The sequence below is a fragment of the Trachurus japonicus genome, chromosome 7, assembly GCF_045865225.1.
Source record: "Trachurus japonicus isolate A0001 chromosome 7, Traja_1.0".
Lineage (NCBI taxonomy): Eukaryota > Metazoa > Chordata > Actinopteri > Carangiformes > Carangidae > Trachurus > Trachurus japonicus.
This window is the reverse complement of record NC_140913.1, coordinates 28,755,437-28,771,096: the sequence shown is the minus strand read 5'-3', so window position 1 is coordinate 28,771,096 and position 15,660 is coordinate 28,755,437. Positions and strand designations below refer to the sequence as shown.

At 42.8% G+C, this 15,660-nt stretch overlaps 1 protein-coding gene across 2 annotated transcripts in view; it reads right to left on the bottom strand.

Moving 5' to 3' along the window:
* Nucleotides 1–15,660, bottom strand: part of hspg2 (heparan sulfate proteoglycan 2) — a 110,125-nt gene that overhangs the window by 16,218 nt on the left and 78,247 nt on the right. For both annotated transcript variants that reach the window (XM_085782712.1, XM_085782713.1), the window contains 15 exons: nucleotides 15,338–15,424; nucleotides 15,143–15,201; nucleotides 14,292–14,456; nucleotides 14,064–14,174; nucleotides 13,743–13,843; nucleotides 13,012–13,192; nucleotides 10,432–10,491; nucleotides 7,772–7,894; nucleotides 7,493–7,645; nucleotides 6,284–6,444; nucleotides 5,903–5,980; nucleotides 3,202–3,337; nucleotides 2,930–3,081; nucleotides 1,609–1,753; nucleotides 856–999 (listed from right to left, as the gene is read on the bottom strand). In XM_085782712.1, the coding sequence (XP_085638838.1) occupies nucleotides 856–999; nucleotides 1,609–1,753; nucleotides 2,930–3,081; nucleotides 3,202–3,337; nucleotides 5,903–5,980; nucleotides 6,284–6,444; nucleotides 7,493–7,645; nucleotides 7,772–7,894; nucleotides 10,432–10,491; nucleotides 13,012–13,192; nucleotides 13,743–13,843; nucleotides 14,064–14,174; nucleotides 14,292–14,456; nucleotides 15,143–15,201; nucleotides 15,338–15,424 (1,856 nt within the window). The remainder of the gene's footprint in view (nucleotides 1–855; nucleotides 1,000–1,608; nucleotides 1,754–2,929; nucleotides 3,082–3,201; nucleotides 3,338–5,902; nucleotides 5,981–6,283; nucleotides 6,445–7,492; nucleotides 7,646–7,771; nucleotides 7,895–10,431; nucleotides 10,492–13,011; nucleotides 13,193–13,742; nucleotides 13,844–14,063; nucleotides 14,175–14,291; nucleotides 14,457–15,142; nucleotides 15,202–15,337; nucleotides 15,425–15,660) is intronic.

The window sequence follows — 15,660 nt, the reverse complement described above, 5'->3', positions numbered from 1 at the left end:
AGTGGATACAGCATGACTGTCTTTCTTAATTATATACCAGGGGTGTTGAACTCATTTTAGTTCAGGGGCCACATACAGTGCGGTTTGATTTCAAGTGGGCTGGACCAGTGAAATAAATTTAGCATTATAAACTATAAATAATGGGAACTCTAAATTGTTCCCTTTGTTTAATGCCAAGAAGTACAAGTACATTATAAAGATGTTAACAGTTAATGAACTAATCCTTTTAAAAAACTGAAACTTCTTGAGAAAAATGCAAATTCAACACTACTTCTGTCTATTATATAATTACACATGGCATTCATTCATCTCGTGGGCTGGTTTTGGCCCATGGGCTGTATGTGTTGAGTCCTATTATTTACCATAAAGTACAGAATAAAAGCCATCATGTCATTAAAAACTTCTGCAGAGAAACGTATGTTTACACCTGGATTATGCAAAACATACTGAACTGATTTGTGGAGGAACGGAGCATAAACCAGGAAAGAAACCATTAAATATGGGATCAGATCATCTGCTATGAATTTAACTTTTTTTTTTTTCTTTTTCTCTGGAGAAGTTTCTTGACACTGGCCTTGGCAGAGTTCTGCACTCTGCGTGCCCTTTGAGTTAATGTCATGCGAAATTTTTAGTTAATGCAAAAATGTCAGTGTAAGTCTAGGAGAAAGAGATGAGAGCGAGTTCTCAATTAGTCATTGCGGTCATTAAAAGAAGTAACAGAGGAGTGCTTAATGGGTGGACTGTAATTGCTTGTAAATAATGACTTCATAAAATCAGAACTCATTAAGCAGGCGTATACCTCAGAGGCAGCCGTGTGTGTGTGTGTGTGTGTGTGTGTGTGTGTGTGGTTATTACCTGGCAGCGCCTGGTTGCTGGCCAGTTTCCACTCCAGTCTGACAGGCTGGGCTCCGCTGTACACCCTGCACCTGAAGCTGGCCGAGTCCCCCACGCGCACTGCAGCACTGTGGGGCTCGATGGCGATGATCGGACTCTGGAGACCTGCGGAAGAACGCGGAGCAGCAAGTTTTTCCTTTGGGCAGATTTGTTATTATGTCATGATCTCACTTCGTTTACGCTGACTTTTATTATTCACAGACACTCGAAAAGTGAGCAGATTACAATCCAGTGTCCAGCCACGGGGGCCCTTCCCTTCGTTTGGCAGCAGTTTAAGGACTCAAACTCGGTGCTGAGGTCCAGGAAGGAGCGAATGAGGAATGAGATCATGGGGACAGTAGTGAGGGAAAATCACTCAATCTGAGGTCACACTGGAAAGCCCGACTGGAAAGTTCATTCATGAAGTGAGGCAGTGTGAGGCTGAGAACAACACGCTGCCATGTAATGCCCTAACCCTTAATGTGTTTCTCCCAGCCGGTGACTGATGCTGCCATCAGGCCTAATTTCCTTGGTGAGAAAGAAACGGCTGTCAAAAAATCTGAGCAAATGGCCCCACCTCGAGCACAGCGGAGTGCAGCAGGATTAAACACTTGGAAACAGTAGAAAATGGGCTCTTGTGTTGGGTTTATTGTGTTGCAATGTGACAAAAAACAGATTAAAGTGAGTCACACACAGTGGGACGGTCCAACATGCCATCTGTGTGGAAGGACTTACGTGAAGAGGATGATGTGACGGACACAGAGACGGAGGCCTGGTGGACGTGGGGGCCGGGGTTTCCAGTGCTGCCCTGCACTCGGCAGATGTACTCTCCCGAATCCTCTGGAGACGCCGACAAGATCCGCAGCTGGTTCCCCAGAACCTGCAGGAAGGAAAGGAAACAGTTCAGTTCAGCTTACAATACTGAACATGTTCCAGCTTGTATTTCTCATAACATTTCCCAAATTACCCCCAATTACTGCTGCTACTGCTGCCATATGATACTAGCATTGCTACTAATAAAGAACATCAATACAACATTAACAGGAAAAATGAATAAACTGTATAAAAGGTATTTTTTTGTAAACACTGCAGTCATAATTTGACTCACTTACTGAAGTACATAAAACGATAAAAAAAGTAAAGTACTCAGTGATAAGGACTGACACATAAGCAGGATTTTGCTGTAACAGCTGGTTGAGGTGGAGATAATTTTAACTACCTCATACACTGTTGGGTTGTTGAATCTATAATGATGCATAAAATATTCATGCATCATTTAAAAGCTGTTGTTTTTAATATCCAGTGGCTAAAGTTGTCAGACAGGTGTGGTGGAGTGAGCGCAACATTTTTGTGTCGTGATTCTGGTGGGTAAAGGTTTCAGTGGATTTGGAAAAGACATAAAGATAGAAATAGAATATATAGTATATAAAGATATGGATATAGAAAGACATTTCCTTCACCAAATACTGTTCAAATAGGGGAAATAGGGATGTCAAGATTATACATTTTCTTGGTACGATTATTGTCAGACAAATAATAACGGTTATGATTATCACGATTATAATGCATTAATTAATTTGACAACACTAGGAATGTGTAAAATCAAATATAGTCAAAATATAATTACATTACTCATTGTTTACACAAAATATTTCAAGTATCTATGAATATATGACCAATTATTAATCCCTCAGGGGAAGTGTCATCTATACCTAAATTGTCATCTATACCAAATGTTTACATTTATTTTGATGATTTTTTGTTTAGTTTAGTTATTTCTTTAAATACAAATGGCATGCTAACAATTCCTACCAATTCAATGTTACGTTAAATGGACCAGTATCTGAGCATTTACCTTTATTTTGGTGCACATCTGCCGATACATAATCTTTTTTAGGAAGTGATGGTTTTTAGGAATCTTTACGATTAATTAATTGTGGCGTTTAATACCATGATTAATTGTGAAAACAAGTAATTGTGACATCCCTAAGGGGAAACACTGATGCACAGTAAAGTACACACAATATTTCTGTATCTTCCATATCTATGTGGTTACCTGGTGGTTGGAGGAGAGGCGGCCAGTGGCTCTGGTCCAGCTGACCTGGGGAGGAGGATTTCCAGGGGCAACACAGTTGAGCTCCAGATTCTGGCCTTCCTGGACATCAGCTATGGAGGGCTGGATGCTGACCACTGAAGAGCTGTGGTCCGCTGTGAAAACACACATCCATGTTACTACGATGGAACATGAAATGTTCCCTTGGATACAATCAAACAATACCAAATAATAATCCTGGAAACCTGTGAATCAGATACAGTATGTTGCCTCACCTTTGAGCACCGTCACTTTGATGGGAGCGCTGTTTGAGCCGATGCTGTTGCTGCCGACGCACATGTAGGTGCCGGAGTCGGACATCTTGATGTTGGGGATGAGCAGCGTGCCGATGTCGGTGCGCTCCATCCGGGCCTGAAGAGAGGACACATTAACAATGAGAGCAGGTTAGACACCTGACCTGTTTGCTGCCATGACACACAGCACGTGACATTTAAAAACATGACTTTATAAAACACAGCAGAGGCCAAAATTATTAGAACAGCTGACAGATCTGAAAAGACCTGAACAAAAGACCCTCCAAAACATGATTTAATTTCATCATGTTCATGAAATATGCAGATGGTTTCTCTGAGCACAAATCAGATTAAGTAGGTCCTACTGTTTTTAAAAGGGATAGTTCAAAATTTTGGCAATGGGCAAACCATTGCCCTAATTCCTATAGTCTTAGGGGTAGGTTTATTTCCTTTAATGTTGGTGCAAGCTGTTTTTAGATCGGCAGAGCAGAGACGCGAGCTGCTCAGCGAACACAATGGAGACGAATGGTACTTTCGCCTTTCCCTAAAAACTCATCAAATATACAATTTAACAACTCCAAAACACTCTTGTGGACAAGTTGTGACCTGCACATTCACCATGCTATGAAATAATAATGTATAATTATGTAACATTACAACATATGAAGCAAATACTCGGAACTACTTGCGCTTTTGAAATCGCTCTGCCCAGCGGCCGTGTCTGAAATGTAGTTCTGGCTACGCATTTGCCTTGAAAACAACTCTGTCTCATAATGTTACATTATTATCTCATAGCGTGGTGAATGTGCAGGTCACAACTTGTCCACCAGAGCGTTTTGGAGTTGTTGGATTGTGTATTTGATGAGTTTGATGAGGGAAAGGCGAAAGTACCGTGCACCTCTGTTGCGTTAGCTGAGCGTTTCTGCCCCGCCGATCTAAAAACCTTCATGGCTCCATCAGCCTGATGATGAAGCCATGTTTTTTGTAAGGAAAATTACCTAAATCTTCTTATGATGAACTGAACTGAACTGAACTGAACTGAACTGAACTGATGGCTCTATATTCTATGGTTTATAGCATAATGATGATTAATGGCCAATTCAACAGGAACAACTAAAACCTCTTGAATATGCCAAGCGTTCGAATAATTTTGTCCACCACTGTAAATCCACCAAAATCCAACACAGATGATTATTCTGAAGACAAAGCACATCATCACTTACCTGCCTCACGTCCCTTGAAACAACATAAATGAGACATTGTGACATCACTAGCTAACAGCGACACAAAAGCACCACAGCATAGATCTAACAGACAAGACAGGAGCTGTTATTGCTACAGTTTTTTTTTTTTCTCTAAATGAATTTTTATTTATGATTTCTGCGGCACAGTAGCAGTGCCGACATCTCTATGATGATTGGTGGGGTTATAATTTGTTAATGTATAAAGATTGGTGATTATTACATGTGCTACATTACTATCTTAAAACTATAATGGTTGATGATCATGAAGGAGTTAGTGTTTGTGACACATTGATTGGATTCAGAGGATACTTAATTAGCATAAAAAGGAAGACATTTTTGGGGGGTAAATCTGAATAATTATGAACCAGAGCCCTTGGAATAATAATAATTAAAAAAAAATCCACAAATGAGAAAGAGGAAAATCCTGCATCAGTCTCCACACATATTTAAGAGCTCTCACGTCTTTCTGTCAACAAGTTGACTTGTTTGTACACTACTCCACATGGCAGTCAAGAGGCCCAACAAGGCTGAAAATTAGCTTTCATAAAGTTTGGAAACACCTCAGAGGGGAGGGGAATCAGGAGGGGAGGGTCTGGGGAGGGATTACTGTATCCGGGGGGTGCTGGGGCATCTACGGACAAAGCTGCTTAGCTCCGGCCCATTCAACCGTGAGGGAGAGGCTAAACCGAGCAGTGGCTGAGGCGGGCCTTGGCTCAATGTGTGTCTGAACCCATTGACGAGTTTTCAAAGCAAGCCGTTTGCTAGAGCATACAGAATTTCTGCGTGGTCGCACGGCAGAGCCCGGCTCCCCCTGGGAAAGGCTGACACAACGCAGTGGCTCTCTGAGGCAGAACTAAACAGGCCCCGGAGCCCTCGCCGAGCCGAGGAGGGCCGTGCAGAAACCAGACTAACACACAAAACACCCACCCTCCTCCTCTCCTCTCCTCTCCCCTTGGGGGGGGGAGGGGGGGCAGCGGCAGGGTGCGCCTGGCACAGAGCAAAATATGTCTGAAATACCTACAGTACCTACTGTATACTTAGTGCTGTTAATACACTGAGTGGAATGATGGAGGTCGACAGGGTGCTGAGAGCCCAAACATGTCAGGGATGGTTTTGATGTGGACAGAACAAAAAAAAACGAAAGACTATGAAAAACACATTTGTAAAAAATAATTATAAATAAAACCCCAGAAAAAAAAAAAACTGCATGCAAGTACACCAAGACGCAAACCAGACCCAGTTTAGATCATTTTTAGTTTTTAGTTTGGCACCAGGGGACTTTAGTGAGCAGCTGATGTAAATCAACAGGCGTGAATCACGGACACGTTTGATCATGCACTTAGTGGACAACGTGTGAGGACGAGGTCAGTAGCAGAGGACGATGGGTGTGATGATTCTACGAGACAAGGACAGACAAGACATCGGACAGATGGACAGACCTGCAGCTCCTCAATACGTCTCTGTAACACATCGACACTGTTGCTTTTAAACTGATGGAAACCGTGTGAGGGAATGGCCTGAGTAAACGTCAAAACAGGGTGGGAACAAAAAAAAAAAGGGGGGGAGGAGGAGGAGACAAACAGAAGGGAGGGAAAAATAAAGGTAAGTGTTCAAAATGCTGAAAACAGTCATAAAAAAACTGACAAAGTATGATGAAATAAGCATCGGCACCACCGCACACGCCCTCGAGGTGCAAGATAAGAGATATCACAGCAAAATGAGAAAATCAATCCGTGTTAAAAGTCGCCGCTCAGGTTTCGGAGACAGCAGCAGCAGAGAGGGAGGATGAGGAGGAGGAGGAGGAGGAGGAAGAGTCTCACCTGTGGAGGGATCTGTCCTCCATTCTTCAGCCAGGTGAGCTTCGGGGTGGGCGATCCGGACGCACGGCAGTACAACCTCAAGGTGTCGCCCTCGTGGACTTCAACGTTTTGGGGACTGACTTGGACTTGGGGCTGCGTGCCCAGGCCGCTAGGGTTAGACTCTGACCGGGACAAAGCATCATGATCAACCAAAGACAAAACATATCAGACACACCACATGTCTCATATTTCAAAAGCTGCACAGTCTGAGGCCTTTCAGAAGTTTAGATTCTTATCCACCATCAGAGAGGCCTCTGATCGACCACACATTTATTCTGCAGCACCACAATGACCTAAAGATTACAGCCAGTGTCAAAAGTCCTGATCTGAGCCCATAGACACTGGCTATTGTACAAACCCTCACAGTGCAAACAAGAGTATGACCTTGTATATGTCTATCAACCTATTTATTTTATTATTATTTTAGTTTTTTAAGCTCTTCTATTCTGTCTGTAGTAGATACTCATTTTATGACCATGAAATATTGTTGTAATGCTTGATATGCTGGGTCCTTTCCTTTTTTCTTCTCTTCTCTTTTTCCTCTACTTATTTTCTCTCTCTTTTTTTTCTTTATGAAAATCAATAAACATATTTCAAAAAAAAAAAAAAAAAAAAGTCCTAATGGGAACATTATGGAGTCAGTCTGGGATAACATGAAGAGACCAATCCACACAAACACTATGGAAAGTTGCTTCAACACCCTGCCAGTCAAGAACCTGGAAATAAACTGTGTGCAGGTGTGTGGAGGAGAACTGGATCTGTTTTAAAGACCAAACCAGATTATGATCTGACTTGGGTTTCTCCTGTTGACTGATCTTTGGATGAAGTTAATCCATAAATAAAGACTATTCATGAAAGCATCTTCACTTCACTTTAGTGCCTAAAACATTTGCACAGTACTGCCTTATTCTATTTTTGTGCAAAACTGTACAGAAAGTCTCTATATGCATATTTGTTTTGGGTTTCTTTAACCTTATTGTTGTATGCTGCTGTAATGCCTACATTTCCCATGAGTGGGATCAATAAATAGTCTAACACTTACTTTAAACCCAGTCCTGACCCCTAAAACCTAACAATGCACATTGTGTGGACTAGTGTCCTCCAAAAGTGTGTGTGTCCTCACAATGTGAGTGTGTGAACACATTTATTTCAACACACAGATCATCATACTTTGCACAAAGAGGGAGCAGCGGGCCGTGTGCTCTCCGTGGGTGTTCAGGGCCTTGCAGGTGTACTCTCCCTCATCAGCTGCCTCCACTGTGCTGAAGATCAGCGCTCCGCCTCGAATCACCGCTCTGGGACTCATTCTGTTCCCTGGACCTCCTGCAATAACAAACACAGTTACACCTGGACTGCAGCCTCTTCAATCTTTCTTCATTCAATGTGACAAGCTAAAACTGATAAATATCCTTGATCTCAAACAAATATGTATTTAAGTGCTGGTCGTACCGATCCATTCAATGGCGGGGGTTGGGTTCCCGGTCACCGCGCAGCGAAACTCTGCCCGCTGGCCTTGCTGGACGTTGAGCACCGTGGGAGTGATGGTGGCCACAGGCTGGGCCGCCTCTCCGGCTACAGAAGCAGACACAGCAGTCAGACACAGCTGGAAGCAGCAGAGACCTCTCACAGTGATAAAGTGAAGCATGGCCGAAGTGATGGGAGTGGAAGGGAACCGCATCGTGACTCTAAAGGCTGTGTGGGGGCATCGTATATATAAGCTGCGAGTAATGGATTGACCAGACTGTGTGATGTCCTGAGCCTGTGTCCCCACCGTCACCCCTTGGCAGTCCACATCCTCAGAGCAGACAAAACAGATGAGATGTGGCAGGCACGCCTTGGCATGGCCCTCTGGGCATACCGCTGTCTGCGCCAGTTTGGCTGGCTGCTAGACTTCATATTCAATCCCGTATGATCCCAGGCTGACAGAGCAAAAGAAAGGCCCCTTTCAGCGGGTTAAGGGAGGAGTATGAAGCTATCCAAGCAAGCAGGGAACCAAAAAACTTCTGGGACCGTTCTGACCCGGGCCGAGCCGAGCCGTGACTCTCTGACCTCAGTTACACCGTGCTGCTCCAGGGTCTGGGACCAGACTCACTCTCCTCTCTACAATAGACTCACAAATAACTGTGTTAAACCTCTGCCATGGGTCAGATTCACTACCTCAGCTATCAAATAGATATTATCTGTCCAGGTTTTGAGAAATAACAACTCAAAAGGAGCTCAAAACAACTACAAACAACCTCTACACAACAAACCAACTGCAGTTGCTCAGTTTGATTACTTGAGTATAGCTGAAGCTAATAGACTGCCATTACATATTTTCTCATATCTATGATGTTCAAAGTCTATAACATCTTCACACCATCTGAAAAACATCTTGATTTTTCATCTATTGACATCATATTTACTGTGTTCTTCCATCTGCGTAATGCACTGAAACGCTGCCTCACACACATACACACACACTTGTGCCCAGGCTCGCTGCCCCTCACAGTCAGCTAATGATGTCATAAGGGTGTGATGGGATGTATTAAGACACAGTATGATGTTTGAAGCCCAGATGACGGCATGTTTCCTGAGGAGAGGAAGAAAAGAGAAAAGAGTGCAAAGAGGAGGAAAGAGAAGGAGGAGGGACATCTCTCGTCTCTGAATGTGGAGACACTGTCACACAAATCATCAACTGTAACCAGGCAACGATTATTATTAATAATAATAATGGGAAAACTTCCAGAATTAATCATTGGGCAAGATTAAAAAAAAAAGAAAAATAGTCTCTTTTTATGGGTTAAAGAGGAACTAAATCTCCTCACATAAAACAAAGTTGGTGGATAATGTAAATCCCATTAACTTTAAGTGAATTTCTAATATAGATCATCCCCAAAAAATCATCATGAAATAGGCTTGTATGATGTTTTTATCCACTTATTATGAGTTCTCCTGATTAATTAAATGGTTCATCACCTCCTATAAGAGCTCTGGGAGATGTAATCTGTACAGGACTGATTATTTGTAATGACAGGAAGTGGCTTCAACATTCAGACGGAGCTGCCCAGGATGAACATGCACTTTTTCCTGCAGTGATGGACCCCGATGAACCCAAAGTACCAGGTGGGAGCCGGTAATGATCATGTACAATCTAATAAGCTTTAATATTCTAATTAACAAGGACAGGAGGGTTATAACTGTTAAAGGGATAGTTCAACATTTGGCAAATTGGCCCATTGCCATAATTGCTATAGTCATAGTAGTAGGTTTGTTACCTTTATTTGTCCGTGCAAGCTTTTTTTTAGAACGGCAGAGCAGAACCGCGAGCTGCTCAGAGCTATGCTACGGAGGCTAATGGGATTTCTTGCTTTCCCTCATCAAACTCATCAAATACACAATCCAACAACTCCAAAACATTCAAGTTGTGACCTGCACATTCACTACGTTATGAGATAATAATGGAACGTTACCAGACAGAGTTGTTTTAGAGGTAAATTCATGCAAAACCGCTGATGCGCGTTGCCTTCAGGGACAGTTTTTCAGCAAGCAGTCTCTGCGTTTACCCCAAAAACAACTCTGTCTCGTAATGTTATTATCTCATAGCGCGGTGAATGTGCAGGTCACAACTTGTCCACGAAAGCGTTTTGGAGTTGTTGGATTGTGTATTTGATGAGTTTGATGAGGGAAACCAAGAAATCCCATCGGCCTCCGTAGCGTAGCTCTGAGCAGCTCACGGCTCTGCTCCACCATTCAAGGTAACAAACCTACTGCTATGACTATAGGGATTATGGCAATGGGCCAATTTGCCAAAATGTTGAACTATCCCTTTAATAATGTGCTGAAATAAGAATTCATCTTTAGATTTGGATTCACCTAAAGATGCTCAAGGACATTGGTGTGTGAAAGGACAGAGTGCACAGAGATCCTGTTTGTCAGAGCCGCTTGGTTGATTGTACATGGACGCTACCGGAACCAGCACCTGTATATCCATGCTGAGGAAGGTGAAGTGCATGCACGACACCGAGAGTGTGTGAGAGAGAGAAAGAAAGAGAGTGAGAGAGGCCGGGTCGCCGCTCCAGGGAAACCCGGCAGCAGAGAGGAAACCGTGCCCGCAATGTCCAACTTACGCTTTCTGTGTCCTTCAAACATTTCATAGGCTGTGTAAAACATCTGAGTCTGTGAGGCCTCTGGAGGTGTTGGGGGGGGAGGGAGGGAGGGAGGAAGGAAAGGAGGGAGGGAGGGGTAAACAGGTAAACTGACAGGTCAGTTCTCCATGGAAACAGCAGTTTACCTTCCATCTCCCCCCTCCCCCACAGAGAGACACTGTCAGATCCGTCTCCGGACGTAGGGCCAAGGGCCACGGCTTCTCTCCAGTTAACACCACAAAACAATGTCACACATGATGTAAACATGCTCAAAAAAAACATCATGAAATTGAATTTAATGAGCACCGATTTATCAGGAATTATTATTTTTCAGCTCTTCATAGATTTTTTTCTTTGCTCTTGATAGTTGGTGCCATTTAATTCATAGTTACATGAGTCCAATTTGCACACTTACCTGATGTTTGATTATTAACATATCAAGATACCGTTCAATAACATTTAATAGTTAAAGGGACAGTTCAACATTTTGGCAAATTGGCCCTGCTGGGGAAACCAAGAAATCCCATGAGCCTCCGTAGCGTAGCTCTGAGCAGCTTGCGGCTCTGCTCTGCTGTTCTAAAAAAGCTTGCACCGACAATTAAAGGTAATGAACCTACTAATAAGACTATACGGATTATGGCAATGGGCCAAAATGTTGAACTATCCCTTTAAGTCACACTCAACACCAACTGTAAAACAAAACAACGCGGCAAAATGCTTCTTCTTATGCTGTGGAGTGAAAATCAAGATAGACAAAATGCACACAAACACACACTCAAAAGTGCATGACGACTGTACAGGCAGCACGAGGGAGAGATGAAGATGTGCAGCTCAGTCACACATGAAGCATGCAGGTTAGTGGCAAGAAGCAGTTTTTAAAAACACACTAGCAACACTAGTTTTATTATTATTACTATTTCAGCTCACATACAGCTTGTGGTGGTTGATTTATCCTCAACTGATCCAATAATAATATGATTATTTTCTATTATTTCTTATAAAATCCCCATTCATAAAGTTTGCAAATCAGTGTGAGTGTCAGTACTGTGTCATTACTTTAATCAGTTTTCTCTTTTTCACAAAATATTTTTCACAGTTAAGATAAATACATTACAATGTGACGTGTGTAAAAAGAAAAAAACTTTAAAAATCTTTACAGAAGCACCTTTGGTTATATTTGCAATCATGTAGCCTTTGAGTCAATGAGAATAAACAAATTAAAAAAACAAACAAATAAAAGAAAAAGTCTGAACATGTGACCTGCGATTGTTGAGGTGAAAGATATACGTATATAAAAATATTTTCTTATAAAAAAAACATTTGATTGCCTAAATGTAAACACACACATCATGCAAACTCATTGCATTCACATGGCCAATTCCCTTAAGAACAAACAAACAGACAAACAAAACAAAAATCTAACATTTCTGATATATTTGATTTCATGGAAACATTAGGATTAGAGTCAGCTCTTAAATATTTGTACCTACTAAAAATCGGACAAGTAACAAAATCAACACAAACAGCGAACGACGTGTGTCGACGCTAAAGGAAGGAGTGAAATTACAGTCGTACAACAACAACAACAGCAGTTCTGAATACAGGTTTCACCATAGCTATTAGCACCGTTTTTTTGTTCCATCGTTCGTTCATGATCAGAAGATTAACACACAGCAGAGACGTCAGGAGCGACATCCTCCTCCTCCAGAATTAAATGAATGAAGTCCTCTTTGAATTGTCAGCTGCAGAGTCACTAAGCGTCGCCATGGTGGCGTCCACATCCCCTCCTCATCATCATCGTTATTACACACTACAGCTCAGGTATCGGAGGGAGGGAGGAGAGGGGAGGTGGGAGGGGAGCGGGACCCAGGAGCCCAGAGTATTTAAAACAAATAAGATGAGACACCAGAATCCAGCACCCTGCTAGTAAAACCTCGTTAAAAAAAATAACTGAGAAGCAACCAAACCACCACTGATTAATTCAACCAATGTGAGAAAAAAAAGAAAAAAAAAAGAACTGAAAGCGTTTCCCCACAAATCACTGATCCAAAAGATTATATTATAAGTCTAGAGAGGATGTGTGATGATGATGGCTCCATGTGCGCCCATTTGTTAAATCTTAAAAACTCCATATCCCATATGTTATCTGGGCAGATTTGTAGCCTGCAGTTTTTTAGTTTGCAAATAGACCCACAAGCTGTATTTTCTTTCCACGTAAAAGCACAGAATTAATCGAACCACCGATCAGAGCGAGTTAAATAAAAGCAGTGAGAAGAGCAGTGATGACGACAGGACATGGACGTTTATATGCTGCTGCGTCAAAAAAGCGTTGGGAGTTAGAGCTGCAAGCTTATTATGCTGTTAACCCAGAGCTGAGTGTTTACAGTGCAGTCACACAGAAAAGCATGCACCATTTCAAGCTGGACGGGGAGAGGGGGGAGGGGAAAGGTTTAGGGGGTGAGATCGGGAGGGGGACTCAAGTTTATGGTGGTAAACTACAGGAGCCAGAGTGGGGTGGGGGTGGTGATGGGGTAACTGAATGCAGTGCCAAGGATCACGGACCTGGCACGTAGAGGATGGCGCTGCCCTCGTCCATGGCGAACATGTTGGAGCCCGTGCAGACGTAGACGCCGGCGTCCTCGGGCTGGACGTTCTGGATGGTCAGGATGCCGTTGAAGTCCATGGCCCGGTTGGGAAGCTTCCCGTTACCCCTGCGGGTCCACACCAGGGTGTAGGCCGGGGACTGTGGGAGGAGGAGGAGGAGGAGGGAGGCAGAGAAGTCATGGGATGCATTCGTGGGGAGGGAAGTAACACTCAGTTTCAGGAAACAGGAGGAAACAGGTTGTTCGTCTTTGTCAAAACCGAACCTGGCATGTGTTACAGCTACATTGCAGTCACTTTATTTAGATGAATTTTGCAACCTGAAAATATTACTTAAAACCACTTTCATACATAATTTTTGTAGTTCACACATTAAGGTTTTTAAATATATTAAATTGGATATTCTAGTGTAAAGGGTTTCTGATTTGTTGAGAAAAATGCAAGAAGTGTTACAACTGTCCCCGATCCTCTAAACATGGCTGTCAGGTAGGCCTATAAAAAAATAGCTACACTTGCGCTTTGGCATTTTGTGAGAAGAGGCAGTGCTGCTCCAATGTCTGCTTCCTCTGTATGCAGGTACGTGTCGCAGAGCCGCACAGAGATGCAGCTTCTCGGGAATTACGTAAAACGCAACAAGAGGACATGTCTGAGCAAAAGAGGCATTTGGTCATCCTATCATTGACTAGTCTTACCTTGCTCTTTGCAGTACAGATGAAGCTGACTGTAGACCCCACCCTGATAGTCTGAGATTTGGGCTCCTCAATCGTCACCTCAATGGGTTTAGTCTGGACGCCTGCAGGAATGCAGAGACAACAAACAGAGTTGGAAAATGCCATTTGTGAATAAGCAAAAGCTTAAAAAGCTAAAATAACCTTCTTCAGACTTGTATCTTATCCCAGCTTCATCACAGTCTGCTAAACATCTGCATATAATCTATTTATTTACCATGAGCCAATAAGCAGCTTGAGGATAAAAACCCTCTTCGCTAATATGGAAGTGAGACTCATACATACTTGTGACAACTATCTCAGCGCGGCTCCTGTTGGTGCTGCGTTGGTCTCTGCAGGTGCAGACGTAGACGCCGGCGTCACTGGGCTGGACGTTGGGGAAGTACAGCTCTGCTCCTGCACACACAGGGGAGGACAAGGGTGTTGTATGCACACGTAGCATAGTGTCCAATACAGTTATAGGCAATATGGATAAGTTAAATCAAACCAAAAATCTTCTACAGTTCGCCTCACCTTGTCTGCGTCTGTCTGCAGTGCCGGAGATGGGCCGTCCGTCCTCTCTGGACCAGTAGAAATAGTGTGGAGGTGATCCGGACACCTGGCAGCGCAGGGTGACGGGGCCGCCCTGGGACGCCAGGACCCTCTCTGGATAAACCTTCACCACCAGGGAGGCTGCAGCTGCAAAGGGCAAAGGTCACAAGAAACCCATCAGGGATCACAGATAGTGGCCAGAGTCACATTTCATGACTGACTGTCACTGTCAAATGGACGTGGACATGGTGAACCTGTGCATGGAGGATCTCAAGTATGCTGTTTATTTTGATTAGATAAATGAATCTAATAAACTATAAAAGGATACATTACTGCATCATGAATGAATTGGCAGCAGGATAATTTTTCTTTTCTATTTTCTTTTATTTTTAAAGCTCTCACTGGTCTTTTACCATCCTATATTAACTCTTTAGTATTTTTTAATGCAAGTCTCTATCATACACGCTCAAATAACTGGCTCACACTGAAGGTTCCTTCTGTGAACATACTGAACCTGGAAAATCCAGTTTTTCTTACTGTGCACCTGCAACCTGGAACACTCCATAATTGCATCTTTTTTTTTTTTTTTTTACCTCCAACTGCTCCTGCTTTTAATTAGACTTCTCTGTTTTCAATTGATCTTTGTCACTTTTACTTTTTGGTATTTCTGATATGCTCATTGTATGTTTCAAATGTTTTGTGTTTTGTCTCGGCTATATTGTAAATGAGGTTGCTTCCTCAATATATCTCTGAGATTAAATAAAGGTTCTAAATAAATTTCACAAAGCAAAACTGACACTAATGAGAACATTTTTCATTTTACGGAGCTTTACCATCATATGGACGACACTTCTCCCTCTCCTGTGGGTTTCCAACGTATCCAGGAGCACAACTGGTGAAGGCAGAAACACAGTCACAAAAACAGAAAGCAGATTTTACCACAGAGTGCTTCAGTGCAGTTTTATCAAAAATGATCACATGCAGAAATAATTTCAGCAGCATTAAGAGAAGGTGTTGGGTCATCTCACCGCTCACAGTACTGGCCGGTGTAGCCGGGCTGGCAGGCCGTGCACTGGTAGCCTCCGTTTCCAAGGCTCTCACAGGTGGGAGAGAACCTGTTACACAGACAAGATGCTAAATACGGAACACATCCTCCTTTTGCAAAGCAGATTGTTGCAGAGGAAATGAAATATGACGTCTGATTAGCTAAAAACAAATGGGTTTGCACAGGAAGCAGCTGAGATCCTTTAATATTCTGCAAGGTTTTTTTTTTCTTATTGTCACTGATCCTGATTTGTTCAAACGTGTGAACAGGGAATCAGATTAATATTTGGTGCAAGTCGGCGGAAAA